The sequence below is a fragment of the Urocampus carinirostris genome, chromosome 6, assembly GCF_059441175.1.
Source record: "Urocampus carinirostris isolate Australia breed hairy pipefish chromosome 6, RoL_Ucar_1.0, whole genome shotgun sequence".
In the NCBI taxonomy this organism is placed as follows: domain Eukaryota; kingdom Metazoa; phylum Chordata; class Actinopteri; order Syngnathiformes; family Syngnathidae; genus Urocampus; species Urocampus carinirostris.
The window spans coordinates 42,094,933-42,115,341 of NC_142354.1; the positions used below are offsets into that span (position 1 = coordinate 42,094,933).

Genomic DNA, 20,409 nt, shown 5'->3' on the forward strand with positions numbered 1-20,409 from the left:
CCGTACTTGTATAAATAACAGTACACCATCCTCATCTGCCTTCTTATGACTGACGCCATCAGAGTCATCTTCCTCAGTATAGGAAAGAAATGTTGACGTATAGACGTCGTCCCACGCTGTCACATGGATGGTGTGGTGAGATTAAACAGCCATGGTGACAACACACACCTGTCTCACACCAGTCAACACAGGGAACCACTCACTTGTCTCACTCCCTACTCTTGCACATGCTCTGCATTTCATATAAAAACTCTTCCAACAACTTTCCACCCACTCCATACATAACCATCACTTGCCACAACGCCTCTCAATCAACTCTGTCATACGCCTTTTCCAAGTCCATGAAAGCCAAATAAACATCCTGAAAAAAAAAGAAAAAAAAGAAATTTAGAATAGTTCATTGTCACTCATGCAGAAAAACTGCTTTTTATACAAGAAGGTAATAGTGGTATTAAGATTATTTATGTGACAGGAAGTTGTTGAAAAGTCAAGCAAATTGCATACTGTCATAATTAGAAAGCAAAGTGAAAGTGTTGCCTTGGTGCGGTTTTAAAAAAAAAACGTATTTCCAAATGTGTAAAAGCAATTGGATAGCAAAAAAGCAGAATTATAGTGGAAAATGAGCACGATGGGACCACGGCCATTTTTCTTCTACAATAAAGGATAAAAGACTAGCAATGCACTGGTTTATTGTAGAAATATAATATTGCAAGTTGGAAGTCAGGACAGCACCAATGAAGTTGATAACTCACCCAAAAAAAACATTTTTGGGGGTTTATTGGAGCCTGTGAAATTTTTGCTGTATTGTATTCTGTGACTCACAGGGGATCAATCTTGGAATGAGGACAAAGACATCAGAAATTACATGGTTGTAGAAAGTTTCCAAACTTAAATGGGCACGGTGTAATATTTGACCACTAGATGATGCTGTATTGTGTAGTGCAGGGGTGTCAAACTCATTTTAACTTGGTGTTCTCATCTCATCAGCCGTACCGCTTATCCTCATTAGGGTCGCGGTGGGGCTGGAGCCCATCCCAGCCATCTCCGGGCAGTGGGCAGGGGACACCCTGAACTGGTTGCCAGCCAATCGCAGGGCACACAGGGACAGACAACGCATTCGCTCATTCACACCTAGGGACAATTTGGACCGACCAATTCACCTGAAATGCATGTTTTTGGAACGTGGGAGGAAACCGGAGTGCCCGGAGGAAACCCACGCAAGCACGGGGAGAACATACAAACTCCGCACAGGAAGTCTGGAGCTGGATTTGAACCCACGACAGGTTCCCATGACGTAGCCTAGATGGTAAGGCGCCCGCTTTGAGACTGGGAGGTCGGTGGTTCGCGCCCCGGCCGAGTCATTCCTAAGACTTAAAAAGTGGTCGGCGGCGCCCTCTGTTGGCTGCGGCTGCATCGGCTCGCTACAACGGGTCAGGTGCAATCGACATTTCGTTCTGTGTACATTGTTACACAGAATGACAATACAAGGAAATTATTATTATTATTATTATTATGAACTGTGCCGCACAAGTGCTAACCACTGCGCCGCCGTGCTGCTAACTTGGTGTTGTGAGTCATAATTTTATTCATATTTAGTTTCTTTTGTCTTTTATTAGCATATTTGGTATTGGAGTCATCCAAAAGTAATTGAAAGTAATCCAGTTAAAGTAACCCGACCCAACCCTGTATATGTGTGTGTATATTTGGCGGCAGTAGCTCAGGAGGTATAAATGCAGATCACTCATGTATATAAAATAGAATGAAATACACTGAAACACATTTCAATATTACGATCACAACGATTTATGTTTTACATTTTGTCTCTGGTATTTGCTTGAGCAGGTATACTTGATGAAATGACCAGCCCATATGAAATTGCTCCAACCCAACGAAAACCAATACACTAGCAAGAAATCACCTATCTCCTTCATTACTTGCCAAATCAGCACTTCTAAATGTAATGTTCCGCACGTCTCGTGATAAGTGTGAGACCCGTGCAGGTGGCATGGAACAAGTCACGATATTAACAAGCCAACCCAAAGGTATAAAAGCCTAAAAACAAGGAAATGCAGTACGCTTTTGTGGAAACTCTCGCCATGTTGAGACTTCTGCTGCTGACCACTCTTGCCGCCCTGGGTAAAATGTCTCCGCTTTTTGTCATTGGAGGCTTCAACCTAAAAGAACCCTCTGACCTTATTGCTTGGTATTTTATGATTGGTTTCAGTGCTGGCTGAGGAGCTGGAGCCCCAGCCCAGATACTTGGAAGATGATGAAGTAGAAGAAAGAGTCGTTGGAGGCGAGGTGGCCAGACCCAATTCCTGGCCCTGGCAGGTAACACATATCGGTCGAACGCTGTTCTGAACATTTTCATTGGTGGTGCACACTATTAGAAAGTTTTGTTATAAACAGGGTTAGGTAGGGTTACTTTAACTGGATTACTTTCAATTTTGATTACTCCAATACCAAATATGCTAGTAAAAGACAAAAGAAACTAAATATGAATAAAATGATGACTCACAACACGTGGTAAGCTTTCTCTCCTGGCTTTGATCTCTATGATCTCCGGCAAAACGAACATAAAATGTGACAGAAACAGGGTTGGGTAGGGTTACTTTAACTGGATTACTTTAAATTACTTTTGGATTACTCCAATACCAAATATGCTGATAAAAGACAAAAAAAACTAAATATGAATAAAATGATGACTCACAACACGTGGTAACCTTTCTCTTCTGGCTTTGATCTCTTTGATCTCCGGCAAAACTAACATAAAATGTGACAGAAACAGGGTTGGGTAGGGTTACTTTAACTGGATTACTTTCAATTACTTTTGGATGACTCCAATACCAAATATGCTAGCAAAAGACAAAAGAAACTAAATATGAATAAAATGATGACTCACAACACGTGGTAAGCTTTCTCTCCTGGCTTTGATCTCTTTGATATCCGGCAATACTAACATAAAATGCGACAGAAACAGGGTTGGGTAGGGTCACTTTAACTGGATTACTTTCAATTACTTTTGGATGACTCCAATACCAAATATGCTAGTAAAAGACAAAATAAACTAAATATGAATCAAATGATGACTCACAACATGTGGTAAGCTTTCTCTCCTGGCTTTGATCTCTTTGATCTCCGGCAAAACTAACATGAAATGGGACAGAAACAGGGTTGGGTAGGGTTACTTTAACTGGATTACTTTCAATTACTTTTGGATGACTCCAATACCAAATATGCTAGTAAAAGACAAAAGAAACTAAATAGGAATAAAATGATGACTCACAACACGTGGTAAGCTTTCTCTCCTGGCTTTGATCTCTATGATCTCCGGCAAAACTAACATAAAATGTGACAGAAACAGGGTCACTTTAACTTGATTACTTTCAATTACTTTTGGATTACTCCAATACCAAATATGCTAGTAAAAGACACGGAATACACCACAAAAAATATTACAAAATACTTAACAAATGTATGAATGTATGAGTGCATTGCAGCTATGTAATATATATAGTTTGGCCTGGAGAGAAATGGGCACCACCAGGCCGTACTTCCCCAAGACACACCATAGGAATTGGTGCCCCTACCACCCTAGTGGTTAAGGCATCCAACCACAACCACATTATGTGATCTATTTGTGTGTTAATTCATTTCATTTGTATGTATTTATTCATAGATGTTCTTCTTAATGTGACAGGGAGTTCCTACCTATTGTTTAACCAAGCAAGCGTTTCGGATTAGGGGCATATGTAAACAGATTTAGATATTTTATACTGTATATATAAGTAACCAAAATTATATTCAAATAAGGAGGTTGACCCAGTTACCGTTTCGCCTATTGGTCGATGAGTGATGAACAAATAAGTTACCGTATTTTCCGCACTATAAGGCGCACCTAAAAGCCTTTATTTTTTTCAAAAGCTGACCATGCGCCTTATAATACACTGCGCCTTATTTATGGAACAATTTTAAAGTTGCAAAGTTTTCCAACTAACTTGCAGCCGCTGACTAGATTTTCCCCCGAACGCCAAGTAGTACGCGGTGGATGCTGGGATTTATTTACCAGCGTTTCATTGGCTAACCAATGTGTCAATCATCATTTGAATCGATCACTATTGGCTAAAGTTTTTCGGAGGTCAAGAGGCGGATCCTTTTTATCATTTACAGGCTGCCATTGGCTTAAACGGCAAACAAAGCCTGCAATTGGCCAAAAAAGATGTGTCAATCATCAGTTGAATCGATCGCTATTGGCTGAAGTTATTCGGAGATCAAGGGGCGGATCCTTTTTATCATTTACAGGCTGGCATTGGCTTAAACGGCAAAACAAAGCCTGCAATTGGCCGAAAAAGATGAATGCGTATAGCACGTGGTTGGCAGCATATAGAAAGCATTTTTTTACTATTTTGTATTTGTAAATATTGTATTCTCCTGGATTTACTAAACTCACGGATATAAGAGGACCACGGCTGCACATTATTATGAACACAACGACTTCGGTGAGCTACTCCGGCTATATATATTATCCCTGTATCTTGTTTCAGACTGAACTCGATGTTTCTGTGATAAGCGGTGCAGATAATGGATGGAATGGAGTGTCTATTTTTAAATTCAACTCAATTCCAAGTGTTTATTGTCATATGCACAGTAAAGTTGCGAGCGAAAAAGAAAATAGATACTAAGGAATGGTTATCATTTCTTGAATCCCAAGACTTTAACCTTCCGAATGATGGAACGATGCATTTGAGTGACATCGTACGGACACCGCATCCGCACGTGTTCTCGACACGTATTTGCGTCTTTGCAAGCTTTGGGAATATTAAGGGGGTAATAAGTTGGACTGAACTATCTGACTGTTTTGTCCCAACCCCATTGTAGCGCCTAATTATCCGGTGCGTCTTATGTATGTCAAAAATAGGACCAAAAACTATTTTTGGGGGGTGCGCCCTATAACCCGGTGCGCCTTATAGTGCGGAAAATACAGTACTAGACTGATCAACTAATATGTGAAAAGCTCAGCCAGTTTGACCCGCCCCCCTATTTTAAATAACCTTTGGTTGAGAAAAAATACACACCAAAATAAAAGACAAGATATATGACAGAAAAGGCCACAAAATACACGACAAAATAAATACTGAAATAAATGAATGACAACATACATACATTTATAAATGCATGGCATCCGTGAAATATTTTGGTATTACATAAACTATTGGGCAGCACGGCGGCGCAGTGGTTAGCGCTTGTGCGGCACAGTTCATGTCATGGGAACCTGTCGTGGGTTCAAATCCAGCTCCAGACTTTTCTGTGCGGAGTTTGTATGTTCTCCCCGTGTTTGCGTGGGTTTCCTCCGGGCACTCCAGTTTCCTCCCACATTCCAAAAACATGCATTTCAGGTGAATTGGCCGGTCCAAATTGTCCCTAGGTGTGAATGAGCGAATGAGTCGTCTGTCCCCGTGTGCCCTGCGATTGGCTGGCAACCAGTTCAGGGTGTCCCCTGCCCACTGCCCGAAGATGGCTGGGATGGGCTCCAGCCCCCCCCGCAACCCTAATGAGGATAAGCGGTACGGCTAATGAGATGAGATGAGATAAACTATTCATGTGTTCATTTCTCCAAATGGCATATATTTATCACAGATTATTTATTTATAGATTAATTTCTACACGTGACAGGGTTGGTTTTCTATATCGTTTAACCAAGTAAGCATTTTTATCTTAGGAGTATAGTTAAAAATTAAAAAAATAAGATAAAAAAAAAAAAATCAAATAAATCACTAATACAAAACAAATCAGTAAAAACGCTCTAGAAAAGGTGAACACGAATCGCCTACTCTTCGGAAAAACTTGATGTTTGTTTAACTTTAAGTTGACATAAAAAACTAAGTTAGGGGTTTAAAATAAAACAACCCATTTTTGAAAGTTCGTTGGACACAAAATAATGCAGTTTTGGAGGTTTACAGTTTACAGTATATCGTAAGACACAACGCCAATGTATTTTTCTGCTTTTAAGTGATCATATTTTTTTCTCATTCTATAAAAGGGGCATTTTGAGAGAATTGTTCCAGAAAAAAATAATGAAATGATATTTGGACAAATGAATGGAAGTAGTGGTAGGTCCATTATTCATCCTTGACCTTACTTTTTTAATGTTGTGAATGTTGTACATGAGACTTTTGACCCAGCGAAGACATCTACCGTATATTCCGGACAATAGAGCGCACCTGATTATAAGTCACACCTACAACGTTTTAAGAGGATAACCGCTTTTGTACTTACACAAGCCGCACCTGTATATAAGCCGCATGTGCCCACATTAAAACATGTAACACAATCACAAAAGTAACCCGAACCGGACTTCAAGTCCCGCAATTGTAACTGATTATAAAGTACACAGTCCAAAAACCACAGCCGGCAAAGTGAACGGAAATTGATAACGGTACTTAAGGTTTGATGCAGACCTGCAGAGTCCGGGTCCCGTTGAAAGTAATCCAAGGAAAAAAAGTCTATATTTCCAAAGGTAAGGGTGGGCAAAATATATATCTACTATTGTCCGCTGCGTCCAAAAACACATCTCACCTTTAATACACTACAGTTGCAAATACATATTATACATGCTTACACATATTTACAAAGAAAGACGGTACACCGAGAGATTTTTCAAAGCTTTAATAGTAATAATATAACTTTCATCCCAAACCGTGACTGTGACAGGTAGCAACACGCTACTAGCAACACGCTCGCAAAACAGTAAACGGGTCTGTTAAAAAAATAAACCGTACTTGTATAAATAACGGTACACCATCCTCATCTGCCTTCTTATAACTGACGCCATCAGAGTCATCTTCCTCAGTATCGGAAAGAAATTTTGACATATAGACGCCGTCCCACGCTCCCTTATTTCAAAACACGCAACAACACGCTCGCAAAGTAAAGTTTACGTGCAATAGCTCTGTTTCCTTCTTTATCGGATTGCTCGATTGCTTTTAGCTTGAAAGCTGCGTCATGTGCCTTTCATTTTGCAATTAAAGATTAATTTGTGCACAAGCTAAGAAGTTTCAGTCTTCCTCCGCACATATATTCCAGCGGTCTAAATCTTACCTTTTGTACTCGAGCGCCGCTGCAGTCCATTAGAAAAATGAAATAAATTGGCCGCATCACTGAATAAGCCGCAGGGTTGAACGTTTGGGAAAAAAGTAGCGGCTTATAGTCCGGAATTTACGGTAAATTGTGTCAGAAATGGTCTAGTATAACTTTGGTAAATTGTCAATTTGATTTTATTTTTCTTATAAATGAATATTGTTTAAAGTTTTGAATTATTTTGCATATACTCATATTGATTGCTTCAATAATATTATTTATGTATCTATTTATTTGTTCCTGTGTTTTTTTTCTTGTTTTCTTTTCTTTCAATTTAAATACCAAACGAAAAATACATTAATGTGCTGTACTTATGACTAGATTTAGGCTATACATGAAAGTAAAGCTCAGTTACTTCAAGACAAATTAAACAACAAGATCAGCTAAAAGTTAAAAGAAGTTATTGTATAAAACGGATATTTGTGTATATATTCGCTTGTATATTACGAAATATTCTAAGAAAAAAAAATCGTTTCATTTTTTGGATTTATGATATGATTATGTTCATTTGTGCAACACCTAAAGATTAATCATTTTTGGATAACAGATAGTACCCTGAATTTGTGTTTCATAAAAATTTTAATATTAACAAAGAAAAACTGACTATGTCGTTTCCTGGTTGAAAACTGTCACGAAGCCGGTCGGCAAGCAGGAAATTGGAACTCATTTGCGTAGACGATCTGTCACTTTAATTGAGAAGGAAAAGTTGTCCAACACACAAACGGACCAAAAACAAAACAAAGCAGGCTCAAATGCAGGCAGAACTACAGACTAGGCATTTAACGGGATTAAACAGAACTTGCAGGAATCTCTCAGAATGTAACACTGAAGTCCAACAAGAATAAACAGGTATCAAACAGGCATGAACAGGTTTTCAACAAGGGTAAACAACAATCTGGCCAAGGGCAGTTCCAAAAGGAGCGTTAAAGTACCCATAGGAGTAATCAAGAATTGCAGGTCAGCCGGTGTCAAGGGGCGGGGCCAGCTGGGCGCCATGACAACCGTGCAGGACATGACAGAAAACATTCTAAAAATTTAATTTGATTTAATGCTTTTATGTGTGTCAATGCTTGAATTACATGATTGAGTGTGCATGTGTATGTTTTAAGAAATGAAATTGAAAAATGAAATTAAATCGTGTGGGTCAATAGGACGGGCAGCACGGCGGCCCAGTGGTTAGCGCTTGTGCGGCACAGTTCATGTCATGGGAACCTGTCGTGGGTTCAAATCCAGCTCCAGACTTCCTGTGCGGAGTTTGTATGTTCTCCCCGTGCTTGCGTGGGTTTCCTCCGGCCACTCCGGTTTCCTCCCACGTTCCAAAAACATGCATTTCAGGTGAATTGGCCGGTCTAAATTGTCCCTAGGTTTAAATGAGCGAATGAGCTGTCTGTCCCTGTGTGCCCTGCGACTGGCTGGCAACCAGTTCAGGGTGTCCCCTGCCCACTGCCCGGAGATGGTTGGGATGGGCTCCAGCCCCCCCGCGACCCTAATGAGGATAAGCGGTACGGCTGATGAGATGAGATGAGATGAGAAGTCAATAGGACGGGCAGTGGTTAGCGCTTGTGCGGCACAGTTCATGTCTCAGGAACCTGTCGTGGGTTCGAATCCAGATCCAGACTTCCTGTGCGGAGTTTGTATGTTCTCCCCGTGTTTGCGTGGGTTTCATCCGGGCACTCCGGTTTCCTCCCACATTCCAAAAAAATGCATTTCAGGTGAATTGGCCGGTCCAAATTGTCCCTAGGTGTGAATGAGCGGATGAGTTGTCTGTCCCTGTGTGCCCTGCGACTGGCTGGCAACCAGTTCAGGGTGTCCCCTGCCCACTGCCCGGAGATGGTTGGGATGGGCTCCAGCCCCCCCGCGACCCTAATGAGGATAAGCGGTACGGCTGATGAGATGAGATGAGAAGTCAATAGGACGGGCAGTGGTTAGCGCTTGTGCGGCACAGTTCATGTCTCAGGAACCTGTCGTGGGTTCGAATCCAGATCCAGACTTCCTGTGCGGAGTTTGTATGTTCTCCCCGTGCTTGCGTGGGTTTCCTCCGGGCACTCCGGTTTCCTCCCACATTCCAAAAACATGCATTTCAGGTGAATTGGCCGGTCCAAATTGTCCCCTAGGTGTGAATGAGCGAATGAGTTGTCTGTCCCTGTGTGCCCTGTGACTGGCTGGCAACCAGTTCAGGGTGTCCCCTGCCCACTGTCTGATGATTGCTGGGATGGGCTCCAGCACCCCCGCGACCCTACTGAGGATAAGCGGTGCAGCTAATGAGATGAGATGAGACATTTTATGGTATTCTTCCCCCTTTGTTGAGCCAAAAGACAAGCCTAAAATAAAAATCAACTACAGAGAAAAACAGAAAGAAAAAAGGACAGGGAGAAACCGAAGCTTATCTTGGTGTGAATACTCGAAAGTGTTTGAGAGGTGAAAAATGCTGCTCGTTTCTGCACTCGTGTGCAGCCAACCATGCAAAGACATTTTTTTGGTAACATTTGTACTTCTTGTGTTGCATTAGATCTCTCTTCAGTACAAATCTGGCAGCAGCTTTTACCACACTTGCGGAGGAACTCTGATCAAGAGAGGCTGGGTGATGACAGCCGCTCACTGCGTCGACCGGTGGGAAAGCCGACATGGCTGGCTGCTTTAAAGCCTTACTCGTGTTCAATGTTCCCTCTAATTTTCCTTACGGGTCTGAGCGTTCACACAAAGTCGGTGAGCAACGCTTGAAACAGCAGTGAGCAACCGCAATCCCAAGTGTGGCAACTAAGTCATTATCAAACATGTCCAAAACTTGACATCACGTTACATTTTGCTGAGTTTCCGGCAAGGCAAAATTATTATCACTTTTGAGTGAATTGACTCATGTATTATTGCAAAGGTTGTACGGCCTACAAACGTCATTTGTTTTTACAACAATTCTTTCACAAGATTTCCATTATACCAGCTCAGTAGCCTAGATGGTAAGGCGCCCGCTTTGAGACTGGGAGGTCGGTGGTTCGCGCCCCGGCCGAGTCATTCCTAAGACTTAAAAAGTGGTCGGCGGCGCCCTCTGTTGGCTGCGGCTGCATCGGCTCGCTACAACGGGTCAGGTGCAATCGACATTTCGTTCTGTGTACATTGTTACACAGAATGACAATACAAGGAAATTATTATTATTAGTATTATTTCTTTTTTTTCCTGGTTTCTTTTGTCGCATAATACTAACATTTTGGGGGGCTTATTTAGTCGGTTGCACGATAAACAACTGTATTTAATCACATTTTTTAGTGGAAGTATAATGTTGGTAACAAGATTGACTTGATATAGTTGGAAATTATTTGAATGCAACACAAAAATTTTCTTCTTTTTCCCTGTTTTTTTCTTTTTTTTTATTCCTTTAAAAAAAATCTCATTGTTTTTATTTTTTCCTAGCTGTTACTTTTTTTGGGGTTCTCTATTTACTTTTCCTTTGTTTCTTTCTTTTCTTTTTTTTCTGGCTTTTTTCTGAATTTTACCTCCTTTTTTCTCTTCCTTTTGTTTTTTTTTCTCAGCTTTTCACTACTTTTTCATTTTAGTATTTATTTCTTTTTTGTTCTATTCCCCCTTCCTTTAAGTCATTTTGTGCATAATTTTACATAATATTTGGTTATATAGGGATGAAAGAAGCAAAAACAACCCGAAGAGCCGTTTAGGACCCGAAAGCGCCGGTTCCTTTTTGTGAGCCGAGCCGAAGAAGCCGGTTCTCGAAAAACTCTACTGACTTTACTCAACTTCGTTCTACTTCGACCTTGACTTCCAAATACCGCATTTAGAACACAACGTCAGGGGAACCCGTGCATTTTTACCTTCATGCACTGTGACTTAATTCGCTTCTTAGTTAGCAATTTCGAGCCCTGATTTTTGTGAGCTGGCTAGATTTTCTTTTGCGCACACACACAGTTTAGAGGGAACATTGCTCATGTTTGTAAGAATAAACAAGAGTGTGGTTCATTACAGTTCTAGGACTTGGCGCGTTGTTCTGGGCGACCACAACATCAACAGCCACGAGGGCAAAGAGCAGTACCTGAGTGTGAGCCGCGTCTATCTTCACCCCAGGTGGAACTCCAACAACGTCGCCGGAGGGTCAGTAAAAATATATTTTGCCATTTACCTGAACACAATATCATATTGGCGCGTGTGCGGCACAGTTCTGAGGTCATGGGAACCTCCTGTGTGGGTTCAAATCCAGCTACCGGACTTCCTGTGCGGAGTTTGTATGTTCTCCCCGTGCTTGCGTGGGTTTCTTCCGGGCACTCCGGTTTCCTCCCACATTCCAAAGACATGCATTTCAGGTGGATTGGCCGGTCCAAATTGTCCCTAAGTGTGAATGAGCGAGTGAGTGTTCTGTCCCTGTGTGCCCTGCGATTGGCTGGCAACCAGTTCAGGGTGTCCCCTGCCCACTGCCCGATGATTGCTGGGATGGGCTCCAGCACCCCCGCGACCCTACTGAGGATAAGCGGTGCAGCTGATGATATGAGATGAGAATATCATATTGAAACTAGTCAAGTCAAGTCGATTCATGTTTTATTTGTATATCCCTTTTTTTTGAATGAATGTAAATTTTATTCCAACATTAAAATAAAAACAAAACAAAAACAATAACTCAACAACAAAATATTACATAACATGTTCGAAAAGGGGTAGTCAGAAGCAAATGCTTGTATTCCCCTACCCTTTCATCTTCCCTATTAAATACACCAATTATATAACAACAATTGTAATGCTATTAATAATAACTGTTATGGTATAACAACAGCAACAATAACCAAGTTAATCAAATTTCTAGACGCACTCGTATCACTCATACCCGATTTTTTTCATCCCTGTATTCCGCCAGGAATGTTTTTTTGTATTTAAATTTGAACACGTGGATACATGGACATCGTTTGATCTTGTCTTGCAAACCGTTCCAGAGCTTGACTCCACACACAGACACACATATACTTTTCCTGGTGGTTCTCACCTTTGTGATTTTGATTTTACTACAGCCCCTTAAGTTAAAACTTTCCTCTTTCCGAGTGAATCATTTTTGGATGTTTTCTGGCACTATGTTTTTGTTGACCTTAAATAGCAGTTGTGAAGTGAAAAAAATAATTAAATCATTCCATTTTAATAATTTGGACTGCAGGAATAAGATATTAGTATGTTCCCGATATCCTACCTGTGTATGGTTCTAATTGCACGTTTTTGGAGGATAAAAAGGGGCTGGAGTCAACTTTTGTAATTATTGCCCCAGACTTCTGCACAATATGTTAAATATGGCAGAACAATATAATAAGTACAATGCATTATAGTTTAAAGAAATTTGGCTTTATTAATTATTGAAATACTTTTAGATACTTTAGTTTGTATGTGTCTGGTGTGTGTTTTCCAGCTTAATTTATTGTCTATTATGACCCATCTCATCTCATTAGCTGCACCGCTTATCCTCAGTAGGGTCGCGGGGTTGCTGGAGCCCATCCCAGCCATCTCCGGGCAGTGGGCAGGGGACACCCTGAACTGGTTGCCAGCCAATCGCAGGGCACACGGGGACAGACAACTCGCTCGCTCATTCACACCTAGGGACAATGTGGACCGGCCAATCCACCTGAAATGCATGTCTTTGGAAAGTGGGAGGAAACCGGGGAGAACATACAAACTCCACACAGTAAATCCGGTAGCTGGATTTGAACCCACACAGGAGGTTCCCAAGACCTTAGAACTGTGCCGCACACGCGCTAACCACTGCGCCGCCGTGCTGCCTCTGTTATGACCCCTAAAAACTTAATTTCTGACACAGCATCAATTGCAGCACCATCCATTTTTACTTCTAAATCTTGATCTGCCTTGCGATTACCAAAGAATATTACTTTGGTTTTATTTAAATTTAAAGATAATTTATTTATATCCATCCATACTTTTAGGTTGATTAATTCACGATTAATACAGGTTACCAAATCAATAATCACAAAGAGACTCAAAGGGCTGCACAGACCACAGATTATTGCAAACCACAGAGTATTATGATACCATCCCCTGATCTTAAACCTACATGAGGGCAAATAATACACAGATATAAATGATAGGTTATTCATATGCTATAGAATAGAAGTGTCACGGTCGCCATGGCGACCAGTCTGCCGCGCCCCCGAACTCAAGCTGAAGCAGATCAGCTGATTGCTGGTCTGCTATTTAAGGCTGGGTTGTGGGTTTGGCGGGCGCTGGCTCATTATATATATATATACACATTCCCGGTCCGTTATGCCTTGTCCTGTTTTAGTTTAAAACTTTGTCCGTTCTGTTATGCCAGGTCCTGTTTAGTTGAGTTGGAAGAATCAACTGTTTGTTTTGTCATGTCCCAGAGTTTTGGACAACTTTTATTTTTGTGAATAAAAGTTTTTGGATCGTTACGCAATTGAGTTCTCCCTTCCTGCCTCCTGCCTCCGTTCTGGTCCGGTCACCCCTTCCCTCCACCACGCCTCGTGACAGCCCCCTTCCACCTCGATTCCGTGACAAGAAGTGTGTTTCAAGCTTAGATTTAAACAGTTCCACTGAGGTTGCAGATCGAATTTCAGGGGAAAGAGCATTCCACAGCACTGGGGCCAGAATGGAGAAAGCTCTCGAACCTGTGGATCTCTTCCTGGCTCTTGGGATCACTGGTAGACCAGCATTTTCTGAGTCATGACATCATCTCTGAGTCATCATTTTATTCATATTTAGTTTCTTTTGTCTTTTATTAGCATATTTGGTATTGGAGTAATCCAAAAGTAATTGAAAGTAATCAAGTTAAAGTAACTCTACCCAATTCTGGTTATTTATTCATTAAAAAATGGATTATACATTTAAACCTAAGAACAAATCCTTATTAAAGGCTCAAGCAGAAAGCATCTTCATCTGCCTTTTGAGCCGGGCGGCAGGTGCTATTGTCAGTCTAGTAGGTTTTGATGACATGATGGCTTTTAGAGAAATTGGAAATTTCAAAATATTTCTGCGTATATAATGTAGGTTTGTCAAGGGGCTATAGGAATAAATTAAATGAAATGATTTGCATTTATATAGCGCTTTTTCAAGTCAATGACTTCCCAAAGCGCTTTACAATGTGCTCCACATTTCCCAATAGCGGCCTTGTGGCCATGTAAGGCGCTAACCTGCTTATTGGGAGTATTAGGGGTTCAGTGTCTTACCCAAGGACACTTCAACATGTAACACAAAGGAGCCGGGAATCGAACTGGGATCCCTCGATCCCAAGACGAGCGCTCTACCTCCGGAGCTACTGGGACTTGACTTGCAGACGTTGACGCCATCTTTTATCATTGTCTGTTAGATGGGACATTGCTCTTCTGCGTCTGTCCACTGATGCTACCCTCAATAACAACGTTCAGCTGGGCGCCATCCCTCCATCGGGTCAGATCCTGCCCCACAACAACCCCTGTTACATCACTGGATGGGGACGCACCCAGAGTGAGGACCACCGATTTTTCGAACCTCTGGAGTCGATACGCTTGTCACAATACTTCTTCACTTGCTAAATTCCTGTTATCCAGCTGGAGGTCAGCTGTCTGCCCAGCTCAAGCAGGCCTACCTCCCCGTGGTGGACCATAGGACGTGCTCCAGCTATGGATGGTGGGGCAGCACGGTCAAGAACTCCATGGTCTGTGCAGGCGGAGGCAGCGACTCCGGTTGCCAGGTGACAAAATAATTTTATATTTACTAGAACAGCCAGAATATTGTATCCAGAAACAGACATGACACAAACCAGATTTGTTTTCTTTTTTTTACATTCTTAGCAAATTGATAGATCATGTGTGACCAGGGTTGGGTAGGGTTTCTTTAACCGGATTACTTTCAATTACTTTTGGATGACTCCAATAGCAAATATGCTAATAAAAGACAAAAGAAACTAAATATGAATAAAATGACTCAATTTTGTGCAGGTTTGTGGAGTAACGGAATACATAGAACGGCAAAAATGATATTGGCAAGCTGTTTGGATTTATTTTCATTTTGTTTCTGTCGCATTTTATGTTAGTTTTGCCAGAGATCAAAGATATCAAAGCCAGGAGAGAAAGCTTACCACGTGTTGTGAGTCATCATTTGATTTATATTTAGTTTATTTTGTCTTTTACTAGCATATTTGGTATTGGAGTAATCCAAAAGTAATTGAAAGTAATCAAGTTAAAGACAACCCTACCCAACCCTGTGTGTGACGTAACGCACATCCCCAAATACAAACAGTCGGCCATTTTGGATGGGTCCATCAGACGCTGTTTGATAGTGTCACAGGTCTGCAATAATTTTGTTGGATGGGTGTCAATTGTCTCTCATTACTCTGTTGAAAAGTGATGACATATTTACAGGTATCTGTTCAGTTTTTTTCATGGGTTCATGTAAATTGACAGTGTTGCCACAGTGAAAATCAACTTTACCACACAAAATACACCCGGCATTGCCCTTTTCTTCAGCTAACACAACATCAATACTGTGCTTTGCTTCCTGTTTACTTCTGTCATTTTTTAACCTCTTGTATGGATGTGTCTTTTCTGGATGCTGTTTACGTGATAAGGAACCATCTATGCCAGTGTTTTTCAACCTTATCTGAGCCAGGGCACGTTTTTTTACATTGGAAAAATTTTGCGGCACACCAACTTACCAAAAATGTTGTAAAATGACACTGAACAGTATGTTTAATTACATTATAATTTATAATACCCCCAGATTTTACAGCACAGACACTTGACAAAGACATAATATTTGCAGAAAATGATTCCTAAATGTTTTATAACATTTTCAATTTTAAAAAGTGACATTGGATAATTTCTTACAGCACACTAGTGTGCTGCGGCACAGTTCTAAGGTCTTGGGAACCTCCTGTGTGGGTTCAAATCCAGCTACCGGACTTCCTGTGCGGAGTTTGTATGTTTTTTTGCCTTTTTTTTTTTCTATTTGCCTTTTTCTATTCAAATCGCTCGTATTTGAATGAATGAATGAAAACTTTATTTCGAACATAAAAATAAAAACAGGACAAAAACAATGAGTCAACAACGATCTCGCTATTTTTATTGATGTACCTAAAGCTATAGCTGATGGAATTGAATTCTTCTGGTCCGAGAACCGCGTGTTATTGACAACCGGGAATGTTGACGGAGTTTGTATGTTCTCCCCGTGCTTGCGTGGGTTTCCTCCAGGCACTCCGGTTTCCTCCCACATTCCAAAGACATGCATGTCAGGTTAATTAGCCGGTCCAAGTTGTCCCTAGGTGTGAATGAGCGAGTTGTCTGTCCCTGTGTGCCCTGCGATTGGCTGGCAACCAGTTCAGTGTGTCCCCTGCCCACTGCCCAAAGATACCTGGGATGGGCTCCAGCACCCGCGACTCTACTGAGGATAAACGGTGCAGCTAATGAGATGAGATATTGTAATATTACAAAGATGTTTTAAGCAACATCTATTAAAGGGCTATGAAAACAATGCATTGCTTTTGTATTCAGGGAGACTCAGGCGGCCCCCTGAACTGCCAAGTGAATGGTAGGTGGGTTGTGCACGGTGTAACCAGCTTCGTGTCCTCGTCCGGCTGCAACGCTTACAGGAAGCCGACCGTCTTCACCCGCGTGTCCGACTACATCAGCTGGATGAATAGCGTCAGTATTCAACCCCAAATTTAGAAGGAATTTGTCGTGGTCGATAGAAAAAGAATTATTTTGCTTGCGTCTTTTCACCATGATTTTAAATTTTTCACTTTTTTTCTTTCTTTTTTTCACAGATTATGGGTTAAAAGAAAAAGATACCCGAAGATTGAATCCCTTTCTCCGTTTTTTGGTTGGGAGGGGAATAAAATGCTTTATTTTGTCCATTAACTTCTTTGACTTATTTCTGTGTTCAAAAATACTAGAAAGAGTATTTGTCTAATAGAGGGGCAGTGTTCTGGTTTGCCGGCGTCCCTGCGTCCTAGACTCATCATTTGTGCTGGGGACGCATAGTCTCAAATCAACGTGCGTCCCCGAGACGCAACTTTTTCGACACAAAATTGTCATTTTTACCCGATTACTTTTATTTTTAACAAAGATTTACCGCACTCCAAACTTTTCGTCAGGCAGATCCTCCATTGTTGTTTTGGTCTCGCGGTTCCAGATTTCGTCTGCACGCCGATCTCGGAAAACGAGATTTCGTTTCTTCGAGATGACGTCGTTGTTGTGGTGCTTGTCGTCGAGGGAAGGTGAAAATCAACACAAAATTGGTAATTTCTTCAGTGTCAGTCATAAGTCGAAACATAATGCAGAAAGTGATAACAACGGCAAAAATTCCGGCACGAAAAAACGGCGGAGAAATTCTTCGGAAGATCGCGGAGGCAAGGAAAACACGTGTGTTGAACGGTTTGACGAAAGAAACTAAACAAAAGAATACTCCTAGCAAGAAAAGGACTTTTCTGCCAAAATGGATTAAATTATATTCCTGGTTACGCTATGAGGAGGATGATAATGGATTGGACCTTGAGAAGGCATACAACTGAGGCGTGACAGCAAACCACGAAGAATATATGAACTGAAAAATCTGAAGTGATAACTGCTTTGTATTACCAAATAACTGTGATGATTAAAACTGAATGCATATACAGATTTATATGATATATTTGTCGCCGATTTACAATTTCAACCTCGATAAGACTACATTTTGGGGACCCATAGATCTCTGTTGGGACCCATAGATTTTTCCCCGGGATCCATCACTTTTCACAGGTAAAATAAACACTGCAGGGGTCACCACGGGCAGCTCAGAAGCCGCATGAGGCTCTTTGTTGCTCCCTAGTGCTCTATCTGGTGCTTTTCAAAAATGTTGATAGTGGAAAATTATATGGGTTCAGTTGGAGGAAAAACACGACACATTTTTAACATTTTCCAATAAATAAAGATACATAAAGTATGTGTTGCCTTCCCTAAAAGCTTAGGCAAAGCTATAACGTTTTTGCTGTTCCAAACGTTTTTTTTAGTCCAATATGATTCGTTCAACATTGTGGATTGCAAACCTTTGCTCTAATAAAAAACAAATATCAAGAAAAGAAAATTAACAAAGAGGAAATATGTCATGTGTTTGAAAAGTAAAGTAATGGGATTTGGAATTTATTACAATACCGCAATAAATCAATGAAAGACTTTTGTCACTCGGGGCGGCACAGCAGCTGCGTGGTTAGCACGTCCGCGGCAGAGGTTATGGGATGAATTCCAACTACCAGCTTTTCCTGTGCAGAGTTTGCATGTACTCCCCGAGCTTAGTGGGTTTCCTCCAATATTCCAAAAACATGCATGTCAGGTTGATTGGCCGGTCCAAATTGTCCCTAGGTGTGAATAAGCGAGCAAATTGTCTGTCCCTGTGTGCCCTGCGATTGGTTGGCAAACAGTTCAGGGTGTCCCCTGCCCACGGCCCGAAGATAGCTCGGATGGGCTCCAGCACCCCCGCGACCCTACTGAGGATAAGCGGTGCAGATTACGGATGGAATTCTGTGACTAAATAACTAAGGCACGCTTCTCATTTATGTTTTGTATGTGTATTTTAATAAACTTTGATGGTTTTCTTCTTTATACTTGTTTTTCACAACTGCAGAAGATTTTTGTTTTAATTTGCCGTGCACCTTCTTTAGCTCAGTATTAAATTATTTGATATGGCTATGGCGCCATCTGGCGGTTGTTTGGAAAAAAACGCCTACAAACTCGTCTGAATTTTATGATAATGAGGATTCAAAACCTCAAGATATGAGTCTATTGAAAGTGTAGACCCTCGCTAAAATCAATAATTTCATAAAAAAAATAAAAAAAAATAAATAAAGCTTAAGATATCGTTTCATATGGTATTTATTGAATTATTACCAGGGTTGGGTAGGGTTACTTTAACTTGATTACTTTCAAATACTTTTGGATTACTCCAATACCAAATATGCTAATAAAAGACAAAAGAAACTAAATATGAATAAAATGACTCAATTTGGTGCAGGCTTGGGGAGTAACGGAACACATGGAACGGCAAAAATGATGTTGGCAAGCTGTTTGGATTTAGTTTCATTTTGTTTCTGTTGCATTTTATGTTCGTTTTGCCGGAGATCAAAGAGATCAAAGCCGGGAGGGAAAGCTTACCACGTGTTGTGAGTCATCATTTTATTCATATTTAGTTTCTTTTGTCCTTTATTAGCATATTTTGGTATTGGAGTAATCCAAAAGTAATTGAAAGTAATCCAGTTAAAGTAACCCTACCCAACCCTGATCTATTGAAAGTTTAGACCCTCGCTTAAATTAATAATTTCATAAACAAATACATAAATGAATAAATAAATAAAGCTTAAGATGTCGTTTCATATAGTATTTATTTAACGATTACGTATTAGTATTATTAAATAACAAAAATAACTATACTCGCTTGGTATTTTTTTAAGAAAAATAAAGAAAGAAAACAGGGTGTCCTCTTTCTTTGAGTATCAAATGGCAAATGTTCTGCCTGTTTTCTTTTTCTGACAGGAACCTGAGCAGGCGGCTCAAGGGGTCAATTACTATACACTTATTAATAATGCAACATTGCTGAAATTTGTCCTAAAAGAATGTTCAATTCGCATTCATGTCTTAATAGGGATGTATTTGCCGTTTTTCAATACTCCGAGGAGACGGTGTGCGATTGTAAAGATTTATAGTGAAACAACTTTTAGCACATTGTTGTATTATGCATGAGTAGCACAGGACACTTTACATTCACTGCCGGTTTTCTTCATTTTAATCAATACCGAGAGGCAAAACAGTCATATCACGTTCTCTCTCAAATGAGACAACACTTTGTGAGATCATTTCCAAAGCTTTGGCACCCTTGATTTTTATGAGTAAGGGTCCCTTGGAAGCAGGGTTGGGTAGGGTTACTTTAACTTGATTACTTTCAATTACTCCAATACCAAATATGCTAAGAAAAGACAAAAGAAAATAAATATGAATGAAATGATGACTCACAACACGTGGTAGGCTTTCTCTCCTGGCTTTGATCTCTGGCAAAACGAACATAAAATGCGACAGAAACAAAATGAAAATAAATCCAAACAGCTTGCCAACATCATTTTTGTCGTTCCGTGTATTCCGTTACTCCCCAAGCCTGCACAAAATTTAGTCATTTTATTCATATTTAGTTTCTTTTGTCTTTTATTAGCATATTTGGTATTGGAGTAATCCAAAAGTAATTGAAAGTAATCCAGTTAAAGTAACCCTACCCAACCCTGATAGATAGCTAGATAGCTAGCTAGCGAGCTAGCGAGCTAGCGAG

General features: G+C 40.7%; 1 protein-coding gene across 2 annotated transcripts; it reads left to right on the forward strand.

Moving 5' to 3' along the window:
- The first annotated feature begins 2,018 nt into the window (after nt 1–2,018).
- Nucleotides 2,019–16,979, forward strand: LOC148364833 (elastase-1-like). 2 transcript variants are annotated; one of them, XM_088339034.1, is made up of 8 exons: nt 2,019–2,136; nt 2,225–2,331; nt 9,647–9,747; nt 11,107–11,232; nt 14,453–14,589; nt 14,673–14,815; nt 16,614–16,763; nt 16,886–16,979. In XM_088339034.1, the coding sequence occupies exons 1-8, from the start codon at nt 2,067–2,069 to the stop codon at nt 16,895–16,897; spliced, it is 846 nt and encodes a 281-aa protein (XP_088195160.1). In that variant the 5' UTR covers nt 2,019–2,066; the 3' UTR covers nt 16,898–16,979. The 2 variants fall into 2 exon arrangements, with proteins under 2 accessions (XP_088195160.1, XP_088195159.1); XM_088339033.1 differs by lacking the exon at nt 16,886–16,979 and having other exon boundaries at nt 16,614–16,787.
- Nucleotides 16,980–20,409: the final 3,430 nt, after the last annotated feature.

Coding starts and splice junctions, on each gene's coding strand:
- LOC148364833 (XM_088339033.1), top strand. CDS start 2,067: ATGCAGTACGCTTTTGTGGAAACTCTCGCCATGTTGAGACTTCTGCTG. Junction 9,748..11,106: donor GCCGCTCACTGCGTCGACCG/GTGGGAAAGCCG, acceptor GGTTCATTACAG/TTCTAGGACTTGGCGCGTTG. Junction 14,816..16,613: donor GCAGCGACTCCGGTTGCCAG/GTGACAAAATAA, acceptor TTTTGTATTCAG/GGAGACTCAGGCGGCCCCCT.